This window comes from Vombatus ursinus, unplaced genomic scaffold, assembly GCF_900497805.2.
Source record: "Vombatus ursinus unplaced genomic scaffold, bare-nosed wombat genome assembly UNPS02006779.1, whole genome shotgun sequence".
Lineage (NCBI taxonomy): Eukaryota > Metazoa > Chordata > Mammalia > Diprotodontia > Vombatidae > Vombatus > Vombatus ursinus.
Genome location: NW_020946557.1, coordinates 644,970 through 669,085, shown reverse-complemented (window position 1 = coordinate 669,085; position 24,116 = coordinate 644,970). Strand labels below are relative to the sequence as shown.

General features: G+C 40.4%; 1 protein-coding gene across 3 annotated transcripts in view; it reads left to right on the top strand.

The window, feature by feature from the left end:
• The window catches only part of FYN (FYN proto-oncogene, Src family tyrosine kinase), a 180,625-nt gene extending 156,797 nt beyond the window's left edge, over positions 1 to 23,828 (top strand). For all 3 annotated transcript variants that reach the window (XM_027848688.1, XM_027848686.1, XM_027848687.1), the window contains 2 exons: positions 7,915 to 8,046; positions 22,271 to 23,828. In XM_027848688.1, the coding sequence (XP_027704489.1) occupies positions 7,915 to 8,046; positions 22,271 to 22,479 (341 nt within the window). In that variant the 3' untranslated portion in view covers positions 22,480 to 23,828. The remainder of the gene's footprint in view (positions 1 to 7,914; positions 8,047 to 22,270) is intronic.
• The last annotated feature ends 288 nt before the right edge of the window (positions 23,829 to 24,116 follow it).

Below are 24,116 nucleotides of genomic sequence, written 5' to 3'. Positions count from 1 at the left end.
CAGATATGAAGAGAACCAGGAGAAAGTAGTGCTTTGAAAAACCAGGCAGGAGGAGTATCTAAGCAGGAATGGGGTGGGTCTATATCCCTGATGCCAAATTCAAGTAGGAACATATAAAGATTCCTGTGGCCTGCACATTGACTTAGTTTTAAAACATAATGCTATCTGTGGTTTATTGTTTTGTTTTTTATTTTGTTAAATATTTCCCAATTTCATCTTAATTTGGTTTGGCCACACTCAGGAGTGTTGCGGACCCCATGCAGCCCTCATTTGCATTTGACTCCTTTGAGGTATATGGTCAAACATGGTAGCCAGGTCAAGATGACTGAGGACTGAGAAAAGGACTTTAAAAGTTGGGTTGAAATCAAAATTGAATGCTGCAAAATTATAGCAGCCAAGCCTGACCCTAAAGAAGAGACATAAAAAAGGTATCCTCCCCCTACTTCTTTACAGAAGTGGGAACCTTTGGGTATAAAACACCAACTTGTGTCAGACTTTTTTTTAATATGTTGCTTAATTTTGCTGAACTGGGTTTTTTTTTTCCTTTTAAAAATTCTCTGTTATCAGGGTGGGCTCTCTGAGGGGGGGACGAAGAGGAATATATTGAGGAATGCAGGTGACATAAAACACAAAAATAGCAGTAAAATTTGTTTTCCTAAAAAAAAAAAAGATGTTATATTTAAACAAATAGAGGATGGCAGGAGAAAAGATACACACAGATTGTGATACTGTTTTCTATCTCTGACCAAACAGGAAGGGTTTGAGTGGACTGGGTCTGGACTAGAAGACAGTATAGGTATCCTGTTAAGTCATAGAGAATTTCATACAAAGGAGGTTGGTACCCTTTGGCAGCTAGGTGTCACAGTGGAGAGAGTATTTGTCCTAAAGTCAGGAAAACGATCTTCCTGAATTCAAATCTGATCTCAGACACTTACTAGATGTATGACCTTGGGCAAATCACTTAACCTAATTTGCCTCTGTTTCCTCATCTATAAAATGAGCTGGAGAAGGAAATAGAGAAGCAAACCACTGCAGTCTCTTTGCCAAGAAAACCCCAAATGGGGTCACAGAGTCAGACACAACTGTAACAACTGAACAACAACTTTATCCTACCCAGGAGAGTGTAGTAAATACCAAAGTACCACAAGAGTTCTTACTAGAACATCATCCTGTGGAATTGGACCCAAAGACCGTATTAAAACAAATCCCTAAGGAATGAGGAAAGATTTGCTAACAATGAGTTATGGGATAGATTGCTTAAGAAGATTGAGAAAATTTGTAAGGAACTGCATCTGGCAAGCTCTACTGAGATCATTCTACCCACTTCAGTGAAAAGAGTAGGATTTCCAACCTGCATTATTTATGACTTGTCCATACTGGCTCAAAATTGCCCCCAAAGTGATTGAGATAAATCACTGATGAATGAAAAGTCAGTGATTGGTGTTTTTTCAAATGAATCCTAAAGCCCAATGAACATTAATGGTGTTCAGAGAGTACTTCAAAACATCAGGATCAGTGACCAGCTGTTAATGACATCTTTATTTGTATAATTTATCCCATTTTCTCCTTCACACCCCCCCCTCATATTTTCATTGTAAAGCGGGGGGGGGAGGGGAGAGGGAACTGCATTTGCATCTGGATCTTGTATCCACTAACATTCATTAATCTTTAGTTTCTTAAGAAAGTGTTTCAACCAGAGTTGCAATGGTATTCAAAGACAAAGTTAACTGAAATCTAGGTGGTGCAGTGGATAGAGCACTAGACCTGTAGTCAGGAAGACTCATCTTCCTGAGTACAAATCTGGCCTCAGACACTTACTAACAGTGTGACACTGGGCAAGTCACTTAACCCTGTTTGCCTCAGTTTCCTTATCTGGAAAATAAGCTACAGAAGGAGATAGCAAACCACTCCAGCATCTTTGTCAAGAAAGCTGCAAATGGGGTCAGAAAGAGTTGGACACAACTCAACAACAACAAAATCTTCCAATATTCCTCCCTTCCTTTGACAATCCCTTTTCCCCTGGAACAAGAAGATTGTTTTAAGTGAGATTTTGAGTATATTTATGGTAAAGACAGAGAAGGTGGGGTGGGAGAGTGAGAAGGCAGAATTTTGCTGATTGATACAAATAAAATATTTTTTAAAAAAATTAAAAGACACCCCAAGGAGGCTTGAGTTTTCCAGGACAGGAGTTCAAAGCATAGGGACTATAGATCTGTTTTTTTTTAAAAATATTTTGATAATTGTATTTCAACATAATTGATTTCCTTTGTTTAAAAAAAGAGAGGAGAGAAATAAGATGTGAAAGGCAGTGTTTACATTTTGGATTTTAGATTCCTTGTTTTGGAATCTTTGATTCCTGGGAAAGAAGAAGCAGGTAGCAGCCATGGGCCCAACTCACCAAGTGCCTCCCTATGTTGGAAGCATCCTGGAGAATGGAGGGGAGCAGTCAGTAACACTGACACCCTGAGCCATTGGATGGCATGTAAAACACGAGTAAGTGGGAGGGGAAGAAGTTAAATCATTAGCGAAATGTTGATTAGCTGTCTTCAATTGAAACCCCAGCCAATGGTATGTAGTTTGCTGATGCTTTCATTTAACCTTTTGTGGTCCTTGGTGAGGACAAAGGGACCCCCCCCCCCCATTTAGCAGAGCCTCCAGGGAGAGCAAGGGAGGATGAGGAGAAGATGTAATTAGTTGTGCAGGGATGGCAGCCCCATGCAACTAACTCCCTTTTCTTCTACAAACAACAGCAGGGAATGGTGGGGAAAGATATTACTGGGCTTTTTTTTTTTTTCAGCAAGAAAACTGATTCAAAGCAAATTTATTTCATGCTGAATCCAGTGAGCTTTTACTGAATCCAAGTGCAGCTTGAAAAATGCTGTTATCATAAATCCCTCTGTCACTGCAGCGCTTGTTTGAATATTTCTAAGCATTTTTATTGGGAGGTTTTATATCCTGCTTATGGATCATTAAATGATGGGGTTTGGGAGATGATACTGCAAGAGAATCCAGAGACCATCTAGCTCAAACCCCCCAACACACACACACACACACACTCCCCACCTCTGGTTTTACAGGCAAGGAACCTAAAGTCTGAGGGAAGTTTAATGACTTGCCCAAGGTCATAAAACTAAGTATCAGAGGCAGGATTTGAACCAAGGTCATAAGAGGTATGTAGCCTGGAGTAGAGAAGATTTGGGGCAGAGAATGAAGGAAGAGGTAGCTGTCTTCAAGTATTTGAAAGAAAGGCTGTCACATAGAAGAGGTATAGGACCTGTTCTGTTCCCCAAGAGTGGAATTCAGAGCAACGAGGCAAACTTAGGCTTGGTACAAGGAGAACACAATTAGAACCATCCATAAGTGGAATAACAGCTAGCATTTATATAGCACTGCACAGTTTGTAAAATTTTACGTATATCCCATTTGACCCTCACAACAACCCTGGCTGGTAGGTGCTATTATTATCCACATTTTACAGATGAGGAAACAGAGACATGTTAAGGAGCACACACACACACACACACACACACACACACACTTTCAGAGCAGTAAAACAAATCCAGGAGGAAGACAAGGAAGGAACCTTTTATTTGTCATTTTATTTAATTGGATTTGTCTGAGAAGCAGAGAACTGAGCTTCACTTGCTTCTAAAATGGAAGTCGATGCCTCCCAGTCATTCAGCCCGGGCAGTCTTTGAAACAGGAAGCATTTGGATGCACCTTTTTTGGTTCTTTAACTGAGTAAGAGAACTTAAAGGGGAATACAGAAGAAAATCCAATACATTCATCGGATCTCCAGTCATATGCATGTATCAGCAGAAATCAATAAGCATTAATTAAGCACCTACTATTTGCCTTGCAGGCATAATGCTAACTGCTGGGGCTACAAACAAAACAGTGCCCTCCAGAAATTACATTCTATCAAGAGTGATAACATGTACACATTTGAGTACATGAAAAATATAATGTACATGTAATCTTTATAACTATATATATATATGTAAACATAAGTACAGGCAAGATATAACATAAATTTAACATTTGTGACATATAAAAACATAGGTGCATAGATATTCACACATAAGTATATGTAAAAATATATAACCTTTATATATATAATATATGTGTATATGTACACATATAAGTACATCCAAATATAGTATATGTAACCATATATGTATACAGTATATATGCATGCATATATATAAATGTATATGTGCGCTCACATACATACATGTAAAATATACTGTATATAACCATGTATGTATGCACATGCATATGTATGTATGTACACATAAGTACATGCACGATATTTGTAGCCTTTGTAACTATTACATGCACACATGTATATGTGTTCACATAAAAACATGTAACATTTGTGGTCATATATGTGTGCATATACTTATGTATGTACACATATAAGTACATGTGAATATAATGGGTATGTAACCTCTGTAACCAGATATGTGTACATGTATGCAATGCATACATGTATGTATATAAGTACATGCAAAATATTTCTATACAACCTTTTATAACCATAAATATGTATGTATATGTATATATATGCACATTACACAGGTACATGCAAAATATGTGTAACCTTTTATAATCATGTATACACATATATATGTGGGTGCAAAAGGTTATATATTATTTGTAACAAAAGGTTACAGATATGTACATATATAAGTATATGCAAATATTATATACATGCAAAATGTAATATATGTAACCTTTTGTATCTAGATTGTGTATCTATACATTCATGCATATATATATTTATATGTGTGTACACATTTATAACTATATGCAAAATATAATATATATGTAACCTCTTATAACCAGATATTTGTATATGTACATATATATACACACATACACAAGGGTCAGCTAAGTGGCTCAGTTGCTAGAATGCTGGACCTGGAATCAGGTAGACCTGAGTTCAAATACAGCTTTAGACGCTTCACTAGCTGTGTGACCCCGGGCAAGTCTTTTAACCTCCACCTGAGTTTTCCCATCTGTAAAATGGGGATAATGATGGGCAGCTAGATAGTATAGTGGATGGAACACAGGCCCTGAAGTCAGGAGGACTTGAGTTCAAATTCGGCCTCAGACACTTTTTAGCTGTGTGACCGTGGGTAAGTCACTTAACTCTGATTGCCTCCCAAAAAGAAAAAAAAAATGGGAATAATAATAGCCTCTCCCTCCCAGAGTTGTTGTGAGGATCAAACAATAATTGTAAAGTGCTTATCTCATAGTACCTGGCACATAATGTAGATGTCAATTGTTGTTGTTGTTATGCATGTATACATTAAGTGGCACAGTGGATAGAGTGCTAGATTTGGTGTCAGAAGAGACAGTACCACTGAGTTCAGGAAGGGAAGTCATGTAATATATCTGAAAAGCTAAGTTTGGAAGGGAGGAATCCTGAAATAACAAAATGGCCATTTTCATTGTATGGCTAGGCCTGGTTACATGGAGCCATGCAGCTCTTAAGAAAAAAGATGTGAATAATTGTGCCGAGAAAAAATGACTAAAAATAACACCGCATATAAAGCTGAAGAAATACCACAGCACTGCTTTTTTTTTTCTTTTGGTGTATTAATATAAGACTTTGTATGGGGAAATAATGGGATTATTATTTTTTATTTCATTTCACACTTAGAGATGCTGAAGAAAACTGTTGTAAGATGAGAGCATTGTGGATTTGCTAAGGATGCTACTGATTGTCAACAAAAATCGAACTGCTGTAATTCATCATAGCTCCAATTAGTAATTACTATACTCCAGAAACTATAACTCTGGTGATTTTATAGTTTCCATGTTGTGTCTTTGTAAGAAATACAAAGAAACAGTATTATTTTAATAGGTTTTGTATCCTTTTCTTACAAGCCCTATATAGAATTAACAGACTTTAAACTCATATCCATTTTAACATTGAGAATAAATATGCCTTATGGTTTGTAGGTCATTTGCACAATGAAATGTGTCTAACCATTTTTTCTAATTAATATACATGAATGACAGAGAGTGGAAAAGAGAGAAAAAAGGGCCACACAAAGCCCAGCACCAATATAGTGGGCCCCAGGAGCAGAGGACCATTGGGTTGCCTTAAAGAGAGATTAATTGGTCCAAGTCAGAAATGGAGCAGGTCAGAGTTCCCATGATGATCAGAGTGGGATGAGTAGTCAAGAGAAGGAGAGAAAGAGAGATTGAGACAGAGAGGAAGAAGGAGGCGGGAGAATCGGGGGGCGGGTTGAGTGTGCGTGTTGTTGGCTCAATTTTAATCTTGTGTAAATCTTTCTGGCAAATTAAAGTAGTGTGGCCTCCACCCTTCCCCTTTGGGAGGAGGCAAGATTTTTTAAGACTAGGGATGGGAGATGAGTCAAGGGCATGATATTCCATATCAGACTGTGCCAGAAGTTTGCTCCATGAACTTTGAGAGATCATATAATCATAAGATACTCATTTAGGCAGGACTATACTCCTTTCATAGGAAGATCATGACCTACTTTATGGTTATTTTTTTTTTATCTCTGGCTCATGGTTTGAAAACTGATTTGGGCTGGGGCTAGAGGAAGAAATTAGGAAAGAACACCACAGCATCAAAGAATATTAAAAATCAATTCAGGCAAATGGAAGGATTCCTCATCGCCCCTTTCAGGATCCTGGGGTAGAGGGAGGGAATCAATGAGCCAATTGACAAACATTTATTAAAGCATTGTCTATGTAGCAGTTATGGTGCTAATCTCTGGGAGTACAAAAATAAAAATGCCACAATTTCTGTCCTCAAGGAACTTACATTCTAACAGAAGAAAGGGACAGAAAGGAAAGCTCTTCTCTGGTTAATGGGGAAAGCCTGTGCAACATATGGACACGTTTGGACACAGCCATGTGTCAGATTGTCTCATACCAGCAGAAGCCATTCATAGATATTCTGTATATTTTGTAAGGCATTATGACTTAATACTATATGATATAGAAATCTACTACTGATTAAAATAGAATTGTAGTGCTTAAAGGAGCCTTAGAGATGATCTAGGTCAGCTTTTCCCTCTCTTACAGATTAGAAAAATGAGGTCTGAAAAGGATACGGGGCTTGCCAGAGGCCACACAAACCGTCTGTTAAAGCAGTTAGTCATCCAATATTTACTAATTGCCTACTATGTGCGAGGCACTGTGCTAAGTGATGGAGATACCAAGAAAGGCAAAAATACCAAAAGACAGTCCCTGCTCTCAAGGAGCTTCCAGTCTAATAGGGAAGACATTGTGCAAATAATGAGAGAGGAAGGAAGAAAGGAAGAAAGAATCAGTTGGGGGTAGTAAATTAAGGAGGTTGGGGAAAGGCTTAAGGTGGGACTTTAGGTGAGAAGTGACAGGAGATGGAGATGAGGAGGGAGATAGTTCTGGGCATAGAGGACAGCCAGGGAAAATGTACAGTCAGAAGATAGAGTGACGTGTTCCAGGAAGAGTGAGGAGGCCATCGTCACTGGATCACAGACTACTTCAGGAAGTATGTAAGGCATAACAAGACTGGAAAGGTAGTAAGAGGTCAGGTTATGGAAGGCTTTATAAGACAAACAGAGGAATTTATATTCAATCCTGGAGGTAATAGGGAACCACTGGAGGTGACTGAGGAGGGGAGTGACATGGTAGGATTTGCACATTAGGAAGATCAATTTGACAACCAAGTAGAATCTGGAATGGAGCGAGGAGAGATTTGTGGCAGAGCTGGTCCATGTTTCTTGGTTCTCCCTCTGCCACCAGGCTTCTTTTCACAGTACTTGACGTCTTCTGACCTGAGACAGGTAGCGGTCCCCCTTCCCCATCTCTGCCCCTTAGAAGGGTGCCTCTTGTGTGATCTTGGTGCCGCTTCAATCATCAATAATAACCATTATGTCCTTGCTTTAGGTGCAAAGTTCCCTATCAAGTGGACAGCTCCAGAAGCAGCCCTATATGGAAGGTTCACTATCAAGTCTGACGTATGGTCCTTTGGAATCTTACTCACAGAGCTGGTAACCAAAGGGAGAGTTCCCTATCCAGGTAAGAAGAGAAGTCCGGGAAGGAGGCCTGCTTGGGATTTGAATGCCCCAATCACGCTATTTGGAGAGTTATTCATTCATTTCCCCAGCGCAAAGCCTAGCAAATAGCCTGTACCTTTTAAGCATTTGTAGAATTGAATTGCATTTAATGAATTCCACAAACATTTTTTTTAAACTCCAACCAAAACTGTAAAAACAACTCAAGTTTCCTCAGTGCATTCTGAACATGACAGCCAGTGAGAAGGTAGTGCAAATATAAGAGACAGAGAATGGACCTGTTGTTGCATTGATAGAGAGATCTCCAGGTTGAGGAAATGCCTATCATTATTATTATTGTTGTTGTTGTTGATTCTTTGTTCTCAAAGAGGACCAATGACATCACTAGGGTGATGTCTTTACTTGTACTAGGGCGAGGCAGAGCTGCACAAAGTCATAAGCCTCATTCTCCATCCAGAGTCAACGGAGTTCAATGGCAAGACAAAAGTCAAGACAAGTAGCAATTCCCCCCCAACCCTTGATCAGTGCAATTTGGCGCTATCTCTAAGACTTCTGGGCTTTTGCCTATAGCAGTGGTGACAAACTCAAGTAGAAATTGATTCCCTTCTGCAGCATATTGACTTAGAAAATGACAAATTAACATTATTATTACCAATTACATTTTAACCTGGTTTATGCTTTACTCTGGAGTTTGGTGGGATTTGTAGCCACTCAGTTTTTGACACATCTGGCTTAAAACACAGAGAGGTTATGTGATTTGCCTGAAATCACACAGTTAATATGTGTGGGACTTCAACCCAGGTCTCTCTAGCTTCAAGGCCAGCTCTTTAACCACTGCTCCAGACTGCCTTAATGTATAATATTCCCACCTTACAGATGCTGAAGCTAATGTTCAGATGAAGTACCTGTGGCCTATATATAGTCAGCAAGTATTGGGGTTCTAACTAGCTGTGTGACTTTGGGCAAGTCACTCCCTCTCTGTGTACCACATTTTCCCCATCTGTAAAATAAGGGAGTTGTGGACTAACAACATTCTAGTTCTTAGAGTCTGTTCTTTGGCAATATACTGTGGACTTACCCCTGCATTGAATGAGTCTGGACAAAAGGACTTGAGACCAAGAATCGAAGGACAAAAAGCAGAAAGAGGGGGTACCTGAAATGTGGACATAGGGAGCCTGAGCAACTAAAGATGAAACAGATAGAAAGACAAGGGTGATGTTTAATATTAGGCTAGTAGGGGTTCCTCTGTCCTGAGAACCAGGGATGTGAGCAGGGGGAACATAACTCCTGAGATCCTGGGAGAGGTATTTTGGCCGTTGTCATAAGACCTGGGTTTGAATCCTAGTCTCCTGCTTATTATATAATATCATGTATAGGGTGGCTGAGGCAGCAAAGTGGCTCAGTGGATAGAATGCTGGGCCTAGAGTCAGAAAGACCCGAGTTCAAATCTAGTCTGAGATGCTCGCTAGCTGAGTAAGCAAGCCACTTAACCCGGTTTGCCTCCATTTCCTCATCTGTAAAATGAGCTGGAAAAGGAAATGGCAGATCACTCCAGTATTTTTTTGCCAAGAAAACCTCTGAAAGGGGCCACGAAGAGTCAGATACGACTGAATAACAAATAGTGTGGCTCTGCTGTAGCAAGATTGTGAGGGGATGGGGTAGCTAATTAAGTGCTTTTCCAGCTCTAACTTTTAAATGCTTTGATGCTCTTATGCCTAGCCACTATGAGAGTGATAAAGGTGAGTAAGGCAGAACAGTCTTTACCCAGAAGGAGCTGTAATCAGGGAGATTACAGGCTTATTCACGATTATCACAAAATACAAATATAATAGGGTAAAGAGAGGCACAAAGTAGGGTGAGGGTCCTGATAAACTTCAGAGATACAGCAGTTGGCCCTTGGCAGCTTCACCCTGAGGCTTTCTTGGAAAATAGGAGGGGCATGAAGGGGTCTTCGGTCAAAGAAATTGAGAACCTGGAGCTTCTTTCTTATGTCAACAAGAAGTCATTTTGAAGTGTACTTAAGGGGGCAGCTAGGTGGTGCAGTGGATAAAGGTCTGGCCTTGGAGTCAGGAGGACCTGAGTTCAAATGTGGCCTCAGACACTTGACACTTACTAGCTATGTGACCTTGGGAAGTCACTTAACCCTGATTGCCTAACCAAAAACAGAAGAAAAAAAAAGTAATATATTTAAAGTTTTCAAACAATTAGCAACTGATCTGGGCACTTAGGCCCCACCCTACTCAGAATTCATGAAATCCCTTTCTCTTCAGCAGGAAAGTAAAGATAGAAGTCCCAAAGTTGAAATATCATAGGCAATCCACTTTGCAGATCAGGTTTGCAGAAGTCTTTGGAAAGGAGGGGCTAAAAGATTCCATTCACTTGATGATTAAACTCTACCCATCAGACCCACAGACTGAACCACGTCTCTGCAGGATATAGCTTCAGATGGCCAGAGCAAAGAGTAGGAAGACTATTCATTAGCATAGTGAAAGAAAGGGTTCACTGCTTACTATTGAATACCCTAAATATTCTGGGCATAAGTATTTATTGACTGGTGGAAGATGAAATGAATAGGGGAAAAAAATTTTTTCAAGCGCTCCAGAGCCTGGGATTTTTTTCCCCACAATTATCATATTCACACTTCAAGACAATGGCATCCTAAAGACTTTTTGGTGCTTTAATTTGTTCATTTAGATGCTGTCTCTTGTCCTCCCTGCTGTAGTTATTATCCTGTAGTGGCTGTTCTGTGTATGGTATAGTGAAGACCTGCCTTCTGAAATGTTAAGGAAATGTCTTCCAGTTACTGATGATTGAAGACAGAAAGGCAGTCTCTACCCCATAAGCTCAGTGCGTACACGCATGCCTAAGGAATGAGCCAAAAAACCAATGATACGAACGATAGCTAAGATTAATGAGTGACTGAGGCCTCCTGCAAATACTGAGGGTTTTTTATAATCTCTTTGCAGTCGGAGGAGCCAGCAAGGGCAGATTAATTTGTAATCGCTTTGTTCAGGGTGTTTTGTCTTTTTTTTTTTTTAATGAATATTTTTGGTGATTTCCAGAGGACACAGAGAAGGAGTTACGCATAAATAGCATCTCCTTCTCTCTAGGTTGTGTATCTTCTCAGCTGCTGGGAGGGGGCCAAGTAGCCGTGTAGGCAGAACTGACAAATTCCCCATCTCTGAAGTGCTGGCAGAGGGCATTTTAGCAATCCGGATGTAAGTCAGTTTTATTGATGCTGCTGCTGCCGTTGTAGCTCCCAACACACACACACACACACACACACACGTGTGGAAGTTTAGAATTGCTTCTCAGGAAGAAAACATGCTGGTTCCAGCTCTCTATATTACGAGGATTGGAAGTCATCCCTCCTCCCCTTCTTTTTTTATTGTATGGACTTCAAACTAAGTCCTTCATGGGATGCTCAGGCTTATAAGTCATTGAAAGTGCTCGGTGCCATCTGAAAAAAAAATGCCATTATTTTGAATTTCTGCTGATCCTCACGGCCCCAAGAAACTTAAATTTAGGTGAAGAAGAGAAGTGAGAAAGAGAGGCAAGGTACATTTTTTGAAGTCAAGGCTTTTTGATCTAGTCTAGCTTTATGGTGAAAGAAATGGCCTCATTTTCAATCCTGAATAGAATTAATTTTGAAAAGGGGCTTAAATAAGAAGAAAAAAGATAATTTATAAATGGATATTCCATGGATTTGTCAGGTGTTTTGGCCAGCCTTGAAAATAAAGGGGATGGGAATCAGAGAAAGAATGAGAGGCTCTGGGTGTGAGGTTTGGCCAAAATTGAGGAAAGAGAGCATGATAAAAAGATATTAGAAGAGGGGAGGGTTGAAATTAATGATGAGTCATTGAAATTTGATGTGGCACAGGAAGACTTGTTTGAAAAGACATAAAGGGAAGAGAGAAACAGGAGAACAGAACATACAATGACAGCTAGGTGATGGCAGTGGCTAGAGCATGGGAATATGGAGAAAGACCTGAGTTCAAATCCTACCATAGACATTTACTAGCTTGTGACCCTGAGCAAGTCACTTGTTCTCTCTGTGTCTCAGTTTCTTCACATGTAAAATGGGAATGATAATAATAATAATAATAATAATAGTGTCTACCTCCCAGGGTTGTGAGGATCAAATGAGATAACATTTGTAAAGCACTTTGCACACTTTAAAGTACTATGATCTGCTAGCTATAAATCCTAGCTATTATTAGCTTATTAGTGACTACAGTAATCTAAATGAAAATAATACTAAAAGGCAGCTACACTCAGACTCAAGGCAGTGGCCAATATGGATTACAGAGGACAGACTGATGGAGTCCAGTCTGTCAAAGAAGTAGATTGTTGGGTGAATGCCATTCTAATCCCAAACTTGTTGATTCCTCTCTTCACTCATTACAAGGGGCGGATCACAGACGCCCCACCTGGGGCGAAAGGTTGTATGGCAGACCTAGTAGCCATGATGATTTCTTTTTCTTAGCCATTTTAATTTGTGAAAGGGAAGATTTTATGAGGTCAAAGGGATATCTGGAAATATCTCCTGTCTAAAAATTAAAAAGCATCAATAGAACTTTTAAAAATTAAGATTGAAAGTAATAGGCAAAGAGTCACGTTACAATACTAAAAAAATAATACTATTCCTTAGATCTGCGACACTTGGATAAGTATAGTTCCAATTAGGTTGTGTGTTTTCAGCAACCTAGCTGTCGCTTCGTCATAGATATATCCTCAGCTTGCTGCAAGCTAGGGTTTAAGAGCCATTCCTTTCTATCCCAAACGGGGTCAGCAAACTGAGGCCCAGGGGCCAAATATGGCCTACTGTCTGTTTTTATACAATGAGAGCTAAAAATGGCTTTTATATTTTTATTTAAAGTAAAAAATTTAAAACCATTCTTAGCTTGTGAAGTTTGCTGACCCCCATTCTAAAGAAAAACCATTTTATTCCTGCGGATTCTCATCTGTAAGGAAAACAGACAAAAACAAGTTGTCTGGGGTTGAGGCATCCATATGTTAGGAACATATGTAAATAGATGTATCTGTGAATTGGAGGTTATGTTTTTGAAAGGCATTTTAAAATTAGGCCCACAACCTTGAAAACAATTCAATTTGCTTTTTTCTGTCATCCTATCTTTATCTTAACCCCAGAAGTGATAGGTTATTTATTGGCATTAGATTTGGGGGGGGGGTGGGGGGGGGGGGGACAGGAGGTGGGGGGGGGGGGAGAATTGTTTTTCTAGTCCCAGTGATATTATTTACATTTCCTTAAAACTATAGTATTAGAAATTATCTCTTTGGCAAAGTTGAGCACTATGTCCTAGGCAAAGCACTCTGATGAGTACCCCTCCCTGCTAAGCTGTGAGTATTATTTAGCCTCAGATTCTAAGATCAAGGATTGTGAGGTTGAGGGTGATCTGGCAAAAGGGGACTGGCTTCTTTAATGCCTATGTATCCACTCCTTTACTGGGTGTTCCAAAGCCTTAGGGCAGTTTTAAGCTGCTAAGGCTTAAACATGGATTCACCCACCAGTTTTATGCTGCTAAAGCTTAAAACTGTGCTGTCTGCAGTCTCCTAAAAATTGGCAGCCTTCCCATGTTCCTGATTTTATCTAGAGGTCAGTCCTTGTTTTTTAAGTAGAAGATTTGCTCCCAGGGTTGTGGTGAGATTCAGATAAGATGATAGGACCATAGATTGTCTTGTCTATAAAATGTTTTGTAAGAATAGAATGCTACATAATAGTGTTTTTGGGGGGGGGGTAGTGCGGAGGAGTACTGGATTTCTGACTTCATTGGTTTAGGGATGTCCCACTAAGGAAACTGCCTCTACTTAAGCATATCTTCGCAACTACTCTGTAATTTATAGGCTTAGAGCAGGGTTCTTAACCTGGGTTAGATATCGTGGGGTCATGAACTTGGGATAAGTAAAAAAAATTGTTTTTTTTCCCCTCACTAATCCCTAATTGAAATTTTCCATTTCCTTCAAGCATGAATGTAGGCAATCAAACATTTTTTTTTCTGAGAACAAACCTTTACACTTCACCAGACCACCAAAAGGATTCGTAACACATTTTTTAAAAAATAGAGTAGGAAGACCTGAACTAGAGAGTTGTCAGGGCATGAAAAGTTAAGTGACTTACTCAGGGTCACCCAACCATTATGTATCAGAGGCAAGATTTGAACCCAGGTCTTCTTGGCTCTCAGGCTACTACCCCACACACATATATGTAGATACATGCATGTCATTTGGCACAGTTGTTGTTATTGTACATGGCACCACCCACTCTAGGGAATTGGATGCCCTCTCTCCACAGCATCCACCCATCTCTCTGTCCTTTTATCCTAACATATGACACACATCTTCCAGCTTGTCTCATAATTTCTGTGCCAGTAGGAGCAGATTGGTTTATGGGCATAAAGAGACTAGGGATCTCTAGCCAAGAGGAAGATGAGGAGCCAGGAAATGACCTGTAATCCTTCACAAGCCACGAATGCATTTTCTTCGTTAGCTTCTGGGGAGGAGATATCAAGTGAGGCTTTCTCGAACCAGCTCAGCACACTGTGTGCTCTCCCAGTCCTATAATATCCTGTCCAAAGTGCCCCAAAGATCTACCCCCTTGCCTCCTCTTATAAGACATCCCTTACTAAGTGGCATCTGCAGTGATATGCAGGTGAGTGGAAGGGAGTGAGTGTTTGTAGAAGGCCAGAGGGTGAATGGGAAGCCAATAGCCAAGAGCCTCCCACTGTTCCCCACCTTCCATTTCTCCCCCCTCCTCCCTCCCTGCTGTTCTGTTACCTGCTTTATCCTCCACTATGAGCTGCTAGGGATTTATATAATGATCACCTTCACCCCTCAGCCCTTCCTCTGATGCTCTCTGGTGGGAAGGAGCTCTTTGTAACAACACTCCTGTTGCCTTCTCTAAGAGCATTGCCATTTGACGGCCATCACGTGTGCACTGACGGCAGTCTTTTCCGCGTTTATTAGTCTGGCATTTTTGTTTTTGTTTTTTTGTTTTAAGCAGCTGCACTTGAGGTATTTGGTAAAATGAAGGAGAAGCCAAGCTAGCAATTAACATGCTTTGTTCAAATCACTTCTTTGTTTCCAGTTTGGCTCTCTCTTCAGAACCTCCCTGCCCTTAATTTTTGCTTTGATCTTGTACCAAAACCTAACACGAAGCCTCTTAGTGGCTGCACTAATCTGACTGTGCATCTTATAGAACACAGGCTCCCTGGATAGCTAAGCAAGCACGCACACTTATCTTGCGTTGCGTTTCTCCTGGTAGAGAAACAAACCCAACCAAGCTTTTTGGCAGGTTTGGGACCGAGAGTCTCATTGAGCTCCAGTCATATATACATCTTAGTACAACTCACACGGAACAGAAAAAGGGACAATTTGTAAAAGGTCCAAAACCATTTTTTTTCAAGAATATATTCAAAACCAAAACATCATTCCTGTTATTTAAAGACTTGATTATTTACAGAGGGTTTTCATATATACATACATACATACACACACACACACACACACACACATATAATAGGGATCTTAGAGCACACAGTCAAGAATCAGATGTAAACCATAAGTAAGTAATGGTTAACCTCTTTTCTTGTTCAGATAGGATCTTTTAGAGATTCATGTTGAAAGACCACATCAGGAAAAACATCTTTCTAAAACAACTCTAACATAATTCTCTCCAGATAGCCCAAAGCACAATATAGGGCTAAGAACTATTGGGGGTTTTTTGCTGGGGGGGAGGGGTAGAGAAAGGAAGGAGGATTTGAGAGATAAGGAACTGGGACTGTGATTTCATAGTATTGTTATAGGGAGCTTCTGGGTATGGAAAATGCTTGTACCAATGTAGGGTGGCAGGTTTTGTGTGTTTTCATAATCTTGAAGAGTTGCTTATAGCACTGAGAGGTTGTGACTTGCCCAGTGTCACAGTTCTCAAAGAAAACTGAAGACATCTCGAAGGGGGATGTCTTGACTTGAACATGAATTGAACTGAAGTGAGGTAAAGCTGTGCAAAGTCATCAGAGCCAGACGGTGTCAAGCTTCCATGGTGGCTTGAAGCCAGGTCTTCCTGGCTTAGAGGTGGGCTCTCGAGCCCCTGTGCTGTACTGCCCCTCCCAGAGAGGTCCCAGAAAGAACGACAAAGGCATAAATAGAGAACCACTGTCTCCTGCCTTGTACTTCTAGCCCAGTGTTCACTAGAACCAAAATTAATTTTTTTAGAAGGAATTTGCCTTCTCTTCTTCTGCTGAAGTTCTCTGATCCTTATCCTGATGGTAAGGTGACCCTGGGTTCTCACAGGCTACACCAGAGGACCACCAATCAACTCTAGTTGTTTGTTATGTCTGCAAAATGAGGTGTTTGGATCCTTCCAAATGACTTTGGATAGCTAGAAAGGCTTCCATTAAGGGCTTTGAAACTGACCATCTATCCATCATCCAAGCACCAGCCTCGCTAAGTAAGAGAAGCAGTAGTTCTTATTTGTCCTTAGTGCCCTGGAAAGAGTGCTAGGTCTAGAGTCCATGGTTCAAATCCCAGCTCTACTGTTTATTACCTCGGTGACCTTGGGCGAGTTACTTGACCTCCCCAGTGGATCTCAGTTTCCCCATCCCTCAGGCCCCTTTCAGCCTTCGATCTATGAACTTCTGAGCCTCTGGGCTTGTTTCCTCATTGGTAAAACTAAGGGGTTGAACTTTTCCAGCTCTAAGTCGATGATCCTACAATCTATGGAGGGACTTCTCACCAAGGATTATTTGACTGGTCATCAGGTGGTGAATTCATTGGGCTCTGCCTTGCAGCTCACCATGAAGGGGTGGAGTTGGGTGGTATAATCTGCATTAGTGTAGAGAGAGCCTCCACCTATGAAATAGTCTCTTTTAGAGTAGATTGAACATGTTTTTAGTAAGCGGGATAGGAATATAGCTTTAGTTAGCTACAGGGTTTTAGGGGAGCTAGGCAGTGCAGTAGATAGAGCACCGGGCTTAGAATCATGAGTTCATGTCTTGCCTCAGACACTCACTAGTGTGTGTCCCTGGGCAAGTCACTTAAACCTGTTTACCTCAGTTTCCTCATCTGTAAAATGAGATGGAGAAGGAAATGGCAAACCACTCCAGACCCCAAATGGAATCATGAAGAGTTGGACATGACTGAAAACGAGTAAGCAACAATTAAGGGGAGAAATAAGATCAAAGAGACTACCTGGGAAACTTAAAAACCTAGGAATTGATGCTAGGAATTAGAAGACTTCAGGGAGGTTAGGATTTGATCTAGCCAACTATGCCTACCAGACTCCTAATCCAAGTATGACCTACAATTATATGTGATGTGAATACTAGTGTGGTATTGCTGAGGTTTACCCTGTGAAAGGAGTCCTCTTAAAAAGGCCCATTTTAATTAATTTAAATGAAGAAAGACAATAGGAGGGTCAGGCTGCTATTTTGTCAGGATTTGTGTATGGAAAAGAGGAAAATACAATGAAGTTGGGGGCCATTTTCAGTGGGAAGTTATGTGTTCAGCTCTCAGACTGATCGTCTCACCTGGAAGCGAGGGACAGAGTCACCAATGTATATCTTGTAATCATCGATTAGTGTGCCTTGCCCCTCACGTTAGAAAATGATCTGTTATCCTTACCAGTCCCAAGCCTGGTTCCTGCAAACTGCTGATGACAGGACTTCCCTAAGACATTTGGATTCCTTCCCACAAAATGTCACAATGCTCTCAAGCTCAGTGACTGCTCTCTGAATTCACCCCATCCTTGTTCCATCTTCTCCCCTGGTCTTTCTCTGATTTTTTTTTAAAAGGCAAAAGGGACAAATTTCTAGTTTTTTTTTCCCAGCTTAAGAGCAAAATGAAGAAACTTTACCATTTGCCTTTCTTCACCCATCCTCTTCCTCCTTAGCTTCTCTTGGTCTCAAGCAAATACACACGCCTTCCCTAGTCCTTCATCACTCAGGTCTCTCCCCAGTTTCCCCCAGTGTCAGTATCACTTAGAGACTAAGAGAAAAGAAGTTGCCGTTTTCTTGAAAACAAGAATTTAGAGTTATCTGAAGAGGGAAAATATAACTATCCATTCTTGTTGTATAGTGGTAAGCTGCAAAAAATCTTTTCACGAAATTCTCCAAAATTCTGACTTGAGTGGCACAGGGGAAGGAACAAAGGGCTTTGAGGCACAAGACCAGGGTTCAAATTCCAGCCCTGCAATTTACTGCCTATGTGACCTTGAGCAAGTCACTTAACTATGCTAGGCCTCAGTTTCCTGAGGGGGCGGGGCTCCATGACTTCTAAAGCCCCTTCCAACTCTAAATCTGTGAGCCTGGTAACTTGCTAAGAATGCCATTTTTTTTTTTTTTAAACAGGACTTTAAAAAAAAATCTTATCTGCCCTCAGACACTTGACACTTACTAGCTGTATGACCCTGGGCAAATCACTTAACCCCAATTGCCTCACCAAAAAAAGCAAAAAAAAAAAAAGAATCTTGACAGCATCTACTTAATTCAGCTATTTCATGTAGGTTTTTTTTTTTTGAAAGGCCCAGTATCTCTCAGCGATTGGGCATCAATTCTGTTGCCATTATCAGAGGTGGGAAGCGCTGAGCATAACAGGTTTTGAGGGTCAGCCTGTAGATTCTCACTTGTAGGCTCTGAGAGGAGAGCTATTCCAGATAAGCTTCAGATTGTCAGTAATAACAAGGTACATTGTTTTATATCCTGCTTTTCTGGCAGAAGCTGTCAGTGTGTTTCCACTTGGCCCCGGTGTATGGAATTTGTTACGCACACTCCCTGAGCGTCAAACAGCCAAGGGAAGGGCTATGTGCCAAGGCTGTAGGCTTTCTATCCCTTTCACAGTGTCTTGCTTCCTTCTTGCCTGTAATGCATGCTCAACTACAAATCCGCCTTTCGAATGAGACCCCTAAACAAAGTAGGAGATCTCAAGAGAACCTCAGTCTTAATGGTTGAGCTGCCGCATCGGCAGCTTCAACAGAGAATCGTGTTTGGCCCCAGCGACCAATTACACTTTCTCTTAGAGGAGATTGGATTAAGAGTGAAAATGTGGAATCTCTCCATCAGAGGAGCTTATTTTTTTTTTAATGAAATGAAACATTTACTGACACCCACTCTATGACACAGGAGGAAAATGATTAATTGAGCACAGTGGTGTATTAGGGAATGGAAACTTTCCGTGCCAAAACACAGAATCTACATCAAGTTCTCTTGATCTGAAGAGAGGTCCCCAGATAGTCTCAGATACAGGCTTCATGAAAGCCCTTTTTTCTGTATAGCCCTGCTCCCAAAATGAGGTTTATCCAACTTTTATCAGCATGGTCGGGGAAATCTTAATCGGTATGCACTTTGCCTTGTGCCACATTTGTTATTTATAGAGAAAAGAGTGGAGCCTTGAGATGCCATATCATGATACACATTTACAGATCATTATTACATTTCCTTTGGCCAGGCTGGGCTGGGAAAAAGATGGTAGCAGCCATCAATCATATTTTTTTTTTTTTTTACTTTTTAGCCCTTTTAAAAGACGAGAAAGAGAAACAGAGACAGAAAGAAAAAGAGAGAGAGAGAAGGAGAAGACAGAAAAAAGGGAAGACAGAGAGATGAGAGATAAACATACACAAAGAAAGAAAGAGAAGAAGAAGAGAGGGAGAAAGAAAAAGAGTGAGGGAGAGGGAAACAGAAAAGGGGAAGAGAGAGAGATAAGAGAAAGAAGCAGAAAGAAGGAAAGAAAAGAAGAGATGGAGAGGGAGACACAAAGAAAAAAGAGGAGGGAGAGAGAGGCAGAGAGAAAGAGAAGGAGAGAGAGAGAGGAGTCTGTCCAGCAGTATCAGCATTACTCCAAACAGCCACTCTCCTCCAGGACCCCAGCCTCTATTGTCCTCAGAATGCCCCCTCCTCTGAAGCAAACTTCAGATGTGTCTTATAATCTGTATTACTAATGCTTTTTAATCCTAACCCTCACATGAAAAAGGAATCTATAAAATCATGAATGACATGGATAAAGTGGACACAGACTTGTTCACCATATCCCAAAGTACTAGGGTGAGGTAACAGCCTTTGAAACTTGAGTGAAGTAAGTTTAGGATGACGTTACTCCTGCTTATACATAGGCTCTTGAAACTTATGGAACTCATTATCCCAGAAGGTGGTACAGGCAGGAAATTTAAATGGAGTCAAGAAGGGTTTGGATAAATTTGCAAATGATGGAACCATAAGCAGCTACCAAGAGAGACTGGAATAGAACTAAGCTTTATTGATATCAGGCAGGATCACTATTCCCTCTGCCAACACAGCTTTTGTGGACAATATTAGCAGCAGAATGCTAAACTGGGCTGTTTATCCCAGGATGAAAATTCTTATGTTCCTAAAAATATAGGAGAGGCAGCCAGTGGTACCATGGAAAGAGCACTGGGTCTGGAGTCAGAGAACCTGGGTTCAGATCTTGGCTCTGCCATTGTCTATTTGTCAAGTCAGTAAGCATTTATTTAGTGCCTACTGTATGCTAGGCACCTGTGTTAAGAGCTAAGAGACTACAAGGAAAAGCAAAAAGACAGCCCCTGCTCTCAAGGAGCTCACAATCTAATGGGAGAGACAGCAAGCAAACAACAAATGTGCAGACAAACTATATACAGGATAAATTAGCAATAATCAAAAGAGGAAAGGCACCAGTATTAATGGGAATCAGGAAAGGTTTCTTGTAGAAGGTGAGACTTGAAGCCAGGAAGTGGAGATGAGGAGGGAAGAGAGTTCCAGGGAAAGAGTCCCTATGACCTGTGTGTCATTAAGCCAGTAATATAACCTCTCTGCAATTAAGGTTCCTCATCTGTAAAATTAGGGCATGAGACTAAGTGATCTCAGAGCTTTCCTGTAACTCCAGATCTTTGATCTTATAACAAAACTTGTGGATGCTTAAGAATGCAATCATAACCTTGATGGAACTTTCATTATCAACCACCCATAAAGTTCTTACTTAACTGGACAGTAACCAACATCTTTCCAAAATAAAATGAACCAAATGCAGATGTTGCTTCCCTGTGCTCGTTATACCCCCAAATGGAAAGGCAGATGAAGAAAACGAAGATCATATCTAAGATGAAAGTTTTTCTTAGTTCTAGAGAGTAACGGGACCAGGCAAGAAAGGGACTAGATTCTTAATAGAAACCTGAGGGCAGAGTGTAGCCAAAAAACACAACGGATTGGCAGAAAAATAAGAAAACATGATATGGGGAAGAAAAATGGAGAATAGTAGAGGCTTTGGCTGTGGAAGCTGAAGGGGTGGTTCATCTACCTCACAGTAAGTAAGTTATTTCCTAAACTGTACTAAAAAGGCAAATTTGCTTTTAAGTTTCTTTCTTTTATTTTCCCCTAAGAGGATTGGAAAAAAGTAGTTCAAAACATCTACTATAATTGCTCCAGAAACCTGTTGGTTAAGTAACAAGGCAGCTCCTCCCTCCCTCCTCCACCCCCAAGGTCACAAAGGTCACAAAATGATGGATGGCCAGGCAAAGGTCACAGAGGCAAAGCTGGTCTTGGAGACACCCTGTCTGCTCCACCCAAGTTACTGAACCCCAGGTCAAAGCTGGGTCTCTAGGGCCCAGCCTTTTGCCAGGCCTGAGAGCCACCAGCACCAACAGGGGAAATTCTCTTCCTCATTTCCACTGGTCCAGACTATAATTATTGCCTGAGGATATTCCCCAGAGGACTGCGGGCCTGGAGGGGGCGACTAAGAGCCACCTTCCCCAGCCTTCCAGAAGGAACCTGCCCCAGGTATGAGGGAGGCCTTGTTACAGAGCACATAAATGAAGTTTATGGATGTCATAAATAAGGACCGGGGTGGTTTTCAGCATGAGTGAATTTAAAGGCAGAGTTTAGGGTTCTAGGAAACACGCTTTGACCATTTCTGTGCTCAGGGCAAGACAATATGAATTTTCAGCTCAATACAACAAATGCTTATTAAATGCCCACAGTATGTACTTAAAGGTAACGCATAGTCCTGCCCTCAAGGTGCTTATAATCTAGTAGAGCTATCTGACACATAGATTACTACCAGATACACAAATAACAAAATAGATAATACAAAATAATACACGGTAAGTATATTAAAGAGGCAGATGATTTCTGAGTCAAAAGATGAGATGACAGTGAGCGTGCCTCCCCTGTTGATTAATCTTAATGCTGTTGTGATAGAAGGGCCTTCACCTCTCTTCTTTTTTTTAGGCATGAATAACCGTGAAGTCTTGGAGCAGGTGGAACGTGGGTACAGGATGCCGTGTCCTCAGGACTGCCCCATCTCCTTGCATGAGCTTATGATTCACTGCTGGAAAAAAGACCCTGAGGAGCGCCCCACATTTGAGTATTTGCAGGGTTTCCTGGAAGACTACTTTACTGCAACAGAACCCCAATACCAACCTGGTGAAAACCTGTAAGTCCCATGGCCCGGCAGCAGAAAGTGGCCTCCAGGTGGCCACTCCCCTCCCTCTTAGCTTCCAATCCAGTAGCCCACTGCTCTTGCAGCAGTGGGGAATCTTCCAGGACCAGAGTGCATGTGAGTCTGAAGAACAGCCACACCCCTCATCGATGACCACTTGTCCCCAAATCTGAATGTCCTCTGTGAAGAATGAGAGACACAAACTTGTTCACTTCTCAAAAGACTTTTGAAAATGCATTGTATCGATGTTATGTAAACGGCAAAACCTCTATTCAGTGTAAATAGTTACTCAGTGCCAATAACTGACCCTAGTGCTTTCCTTTTTTAAATGCAAATCTTATGTGATTTTAACTGTCTTCACCTGATTCAACTAAAAAAAACAAAAACAAAAAAAACGAAAAGTATTATTTTCCAGAAGTGGCCTCTTTGTCTAAAACAATAAACTTTTTTTTCATGTTTTAACTAAAGAAAATCAGGACAGGTGTTTGTTTTTTGTTTTTTTGTTTTGTTTTGTTTTATAAATATAAATATATATATAATATATACATACCTGTACATATAGTATGTGGGTACTACTGCAGAAAACTTGTTGCCAAACAATGGGCCGCATGGTTGCAGTACCCAGAGAGTGGTAATTTTACTGCAAACGTTTAAAAAGGAAAAAAAAAAAAAAAAGACAACACTGGTGTTATTCTGAAAACCAGTGGTCTAATTTTTGGCTTTTGCCAAGCATGAATATTTTTTAATTGGATTGCACTTTTTCGTTTGTTCGTTTCTGACTGTACCTGTAGATGGTTGTAACTTTTCTTCCTTTCAGGACCCACATGCTGGGTTTATGGTAATGTTCCCAATGTTTGACAGCCATGTTTTATAGGATTTGTTCTTCAAACAAGAGTGAACCTATTGAAGCAAGAAAACACACCATATGACCAGCCGAATTGGAAGATAGATGCTACAGTACTCCTTGTATAAAACTCTGTATACTGAAATAATTCAAAAACTTTTTTTAATTTAATAAACATTGTAACCACATTTAATGGTCTAAAACCCATAGCATTTTAGTCATGTCAACCCGCTAAACTGTTTATCATGCAGATAGGATTTTCTGGGGGAGATTCGTGCACCATTTCCCATTGTAAAATATATGTTTTAAATGTCCTGTACTGCTAATGAAATTCCTTTCTCTATGTCTGAGAGTTCTCCAGTGGAATTACTATGCACTTCTTTACGTTTCATGGGGATGCACAGAACAAAGTATTATGTTCTCTCGTTGTCTATTTGTACCAGCCTTGAATTACTTATGTTTAACCAAAAAATGAAAACAAGCAAATGAAAAAAAAAAAAAAACCAGAAACAAAACACAAAAACAGACAAAAAAAAAACTTCCTATTTCTATTGAGTTTTTAATACTGAGTTGCAAATTTTGGAGTCTTAATTACTTTTTTGTTATGATTTCTTTGCAAGTTTACATTTTTAAATTGTTTAACTTTCTTAATTTAGTAATTAAAAAGAGAGCATTTTACATTTGGATTTTTGTTCATTTGTTTAAATCATGGAGGGAATTCTCATGGTTTTATGATACTTCATGTACCAGATGGCGTTGGGATGATCTGGTGAACGGCCAGGAAGAGAAGC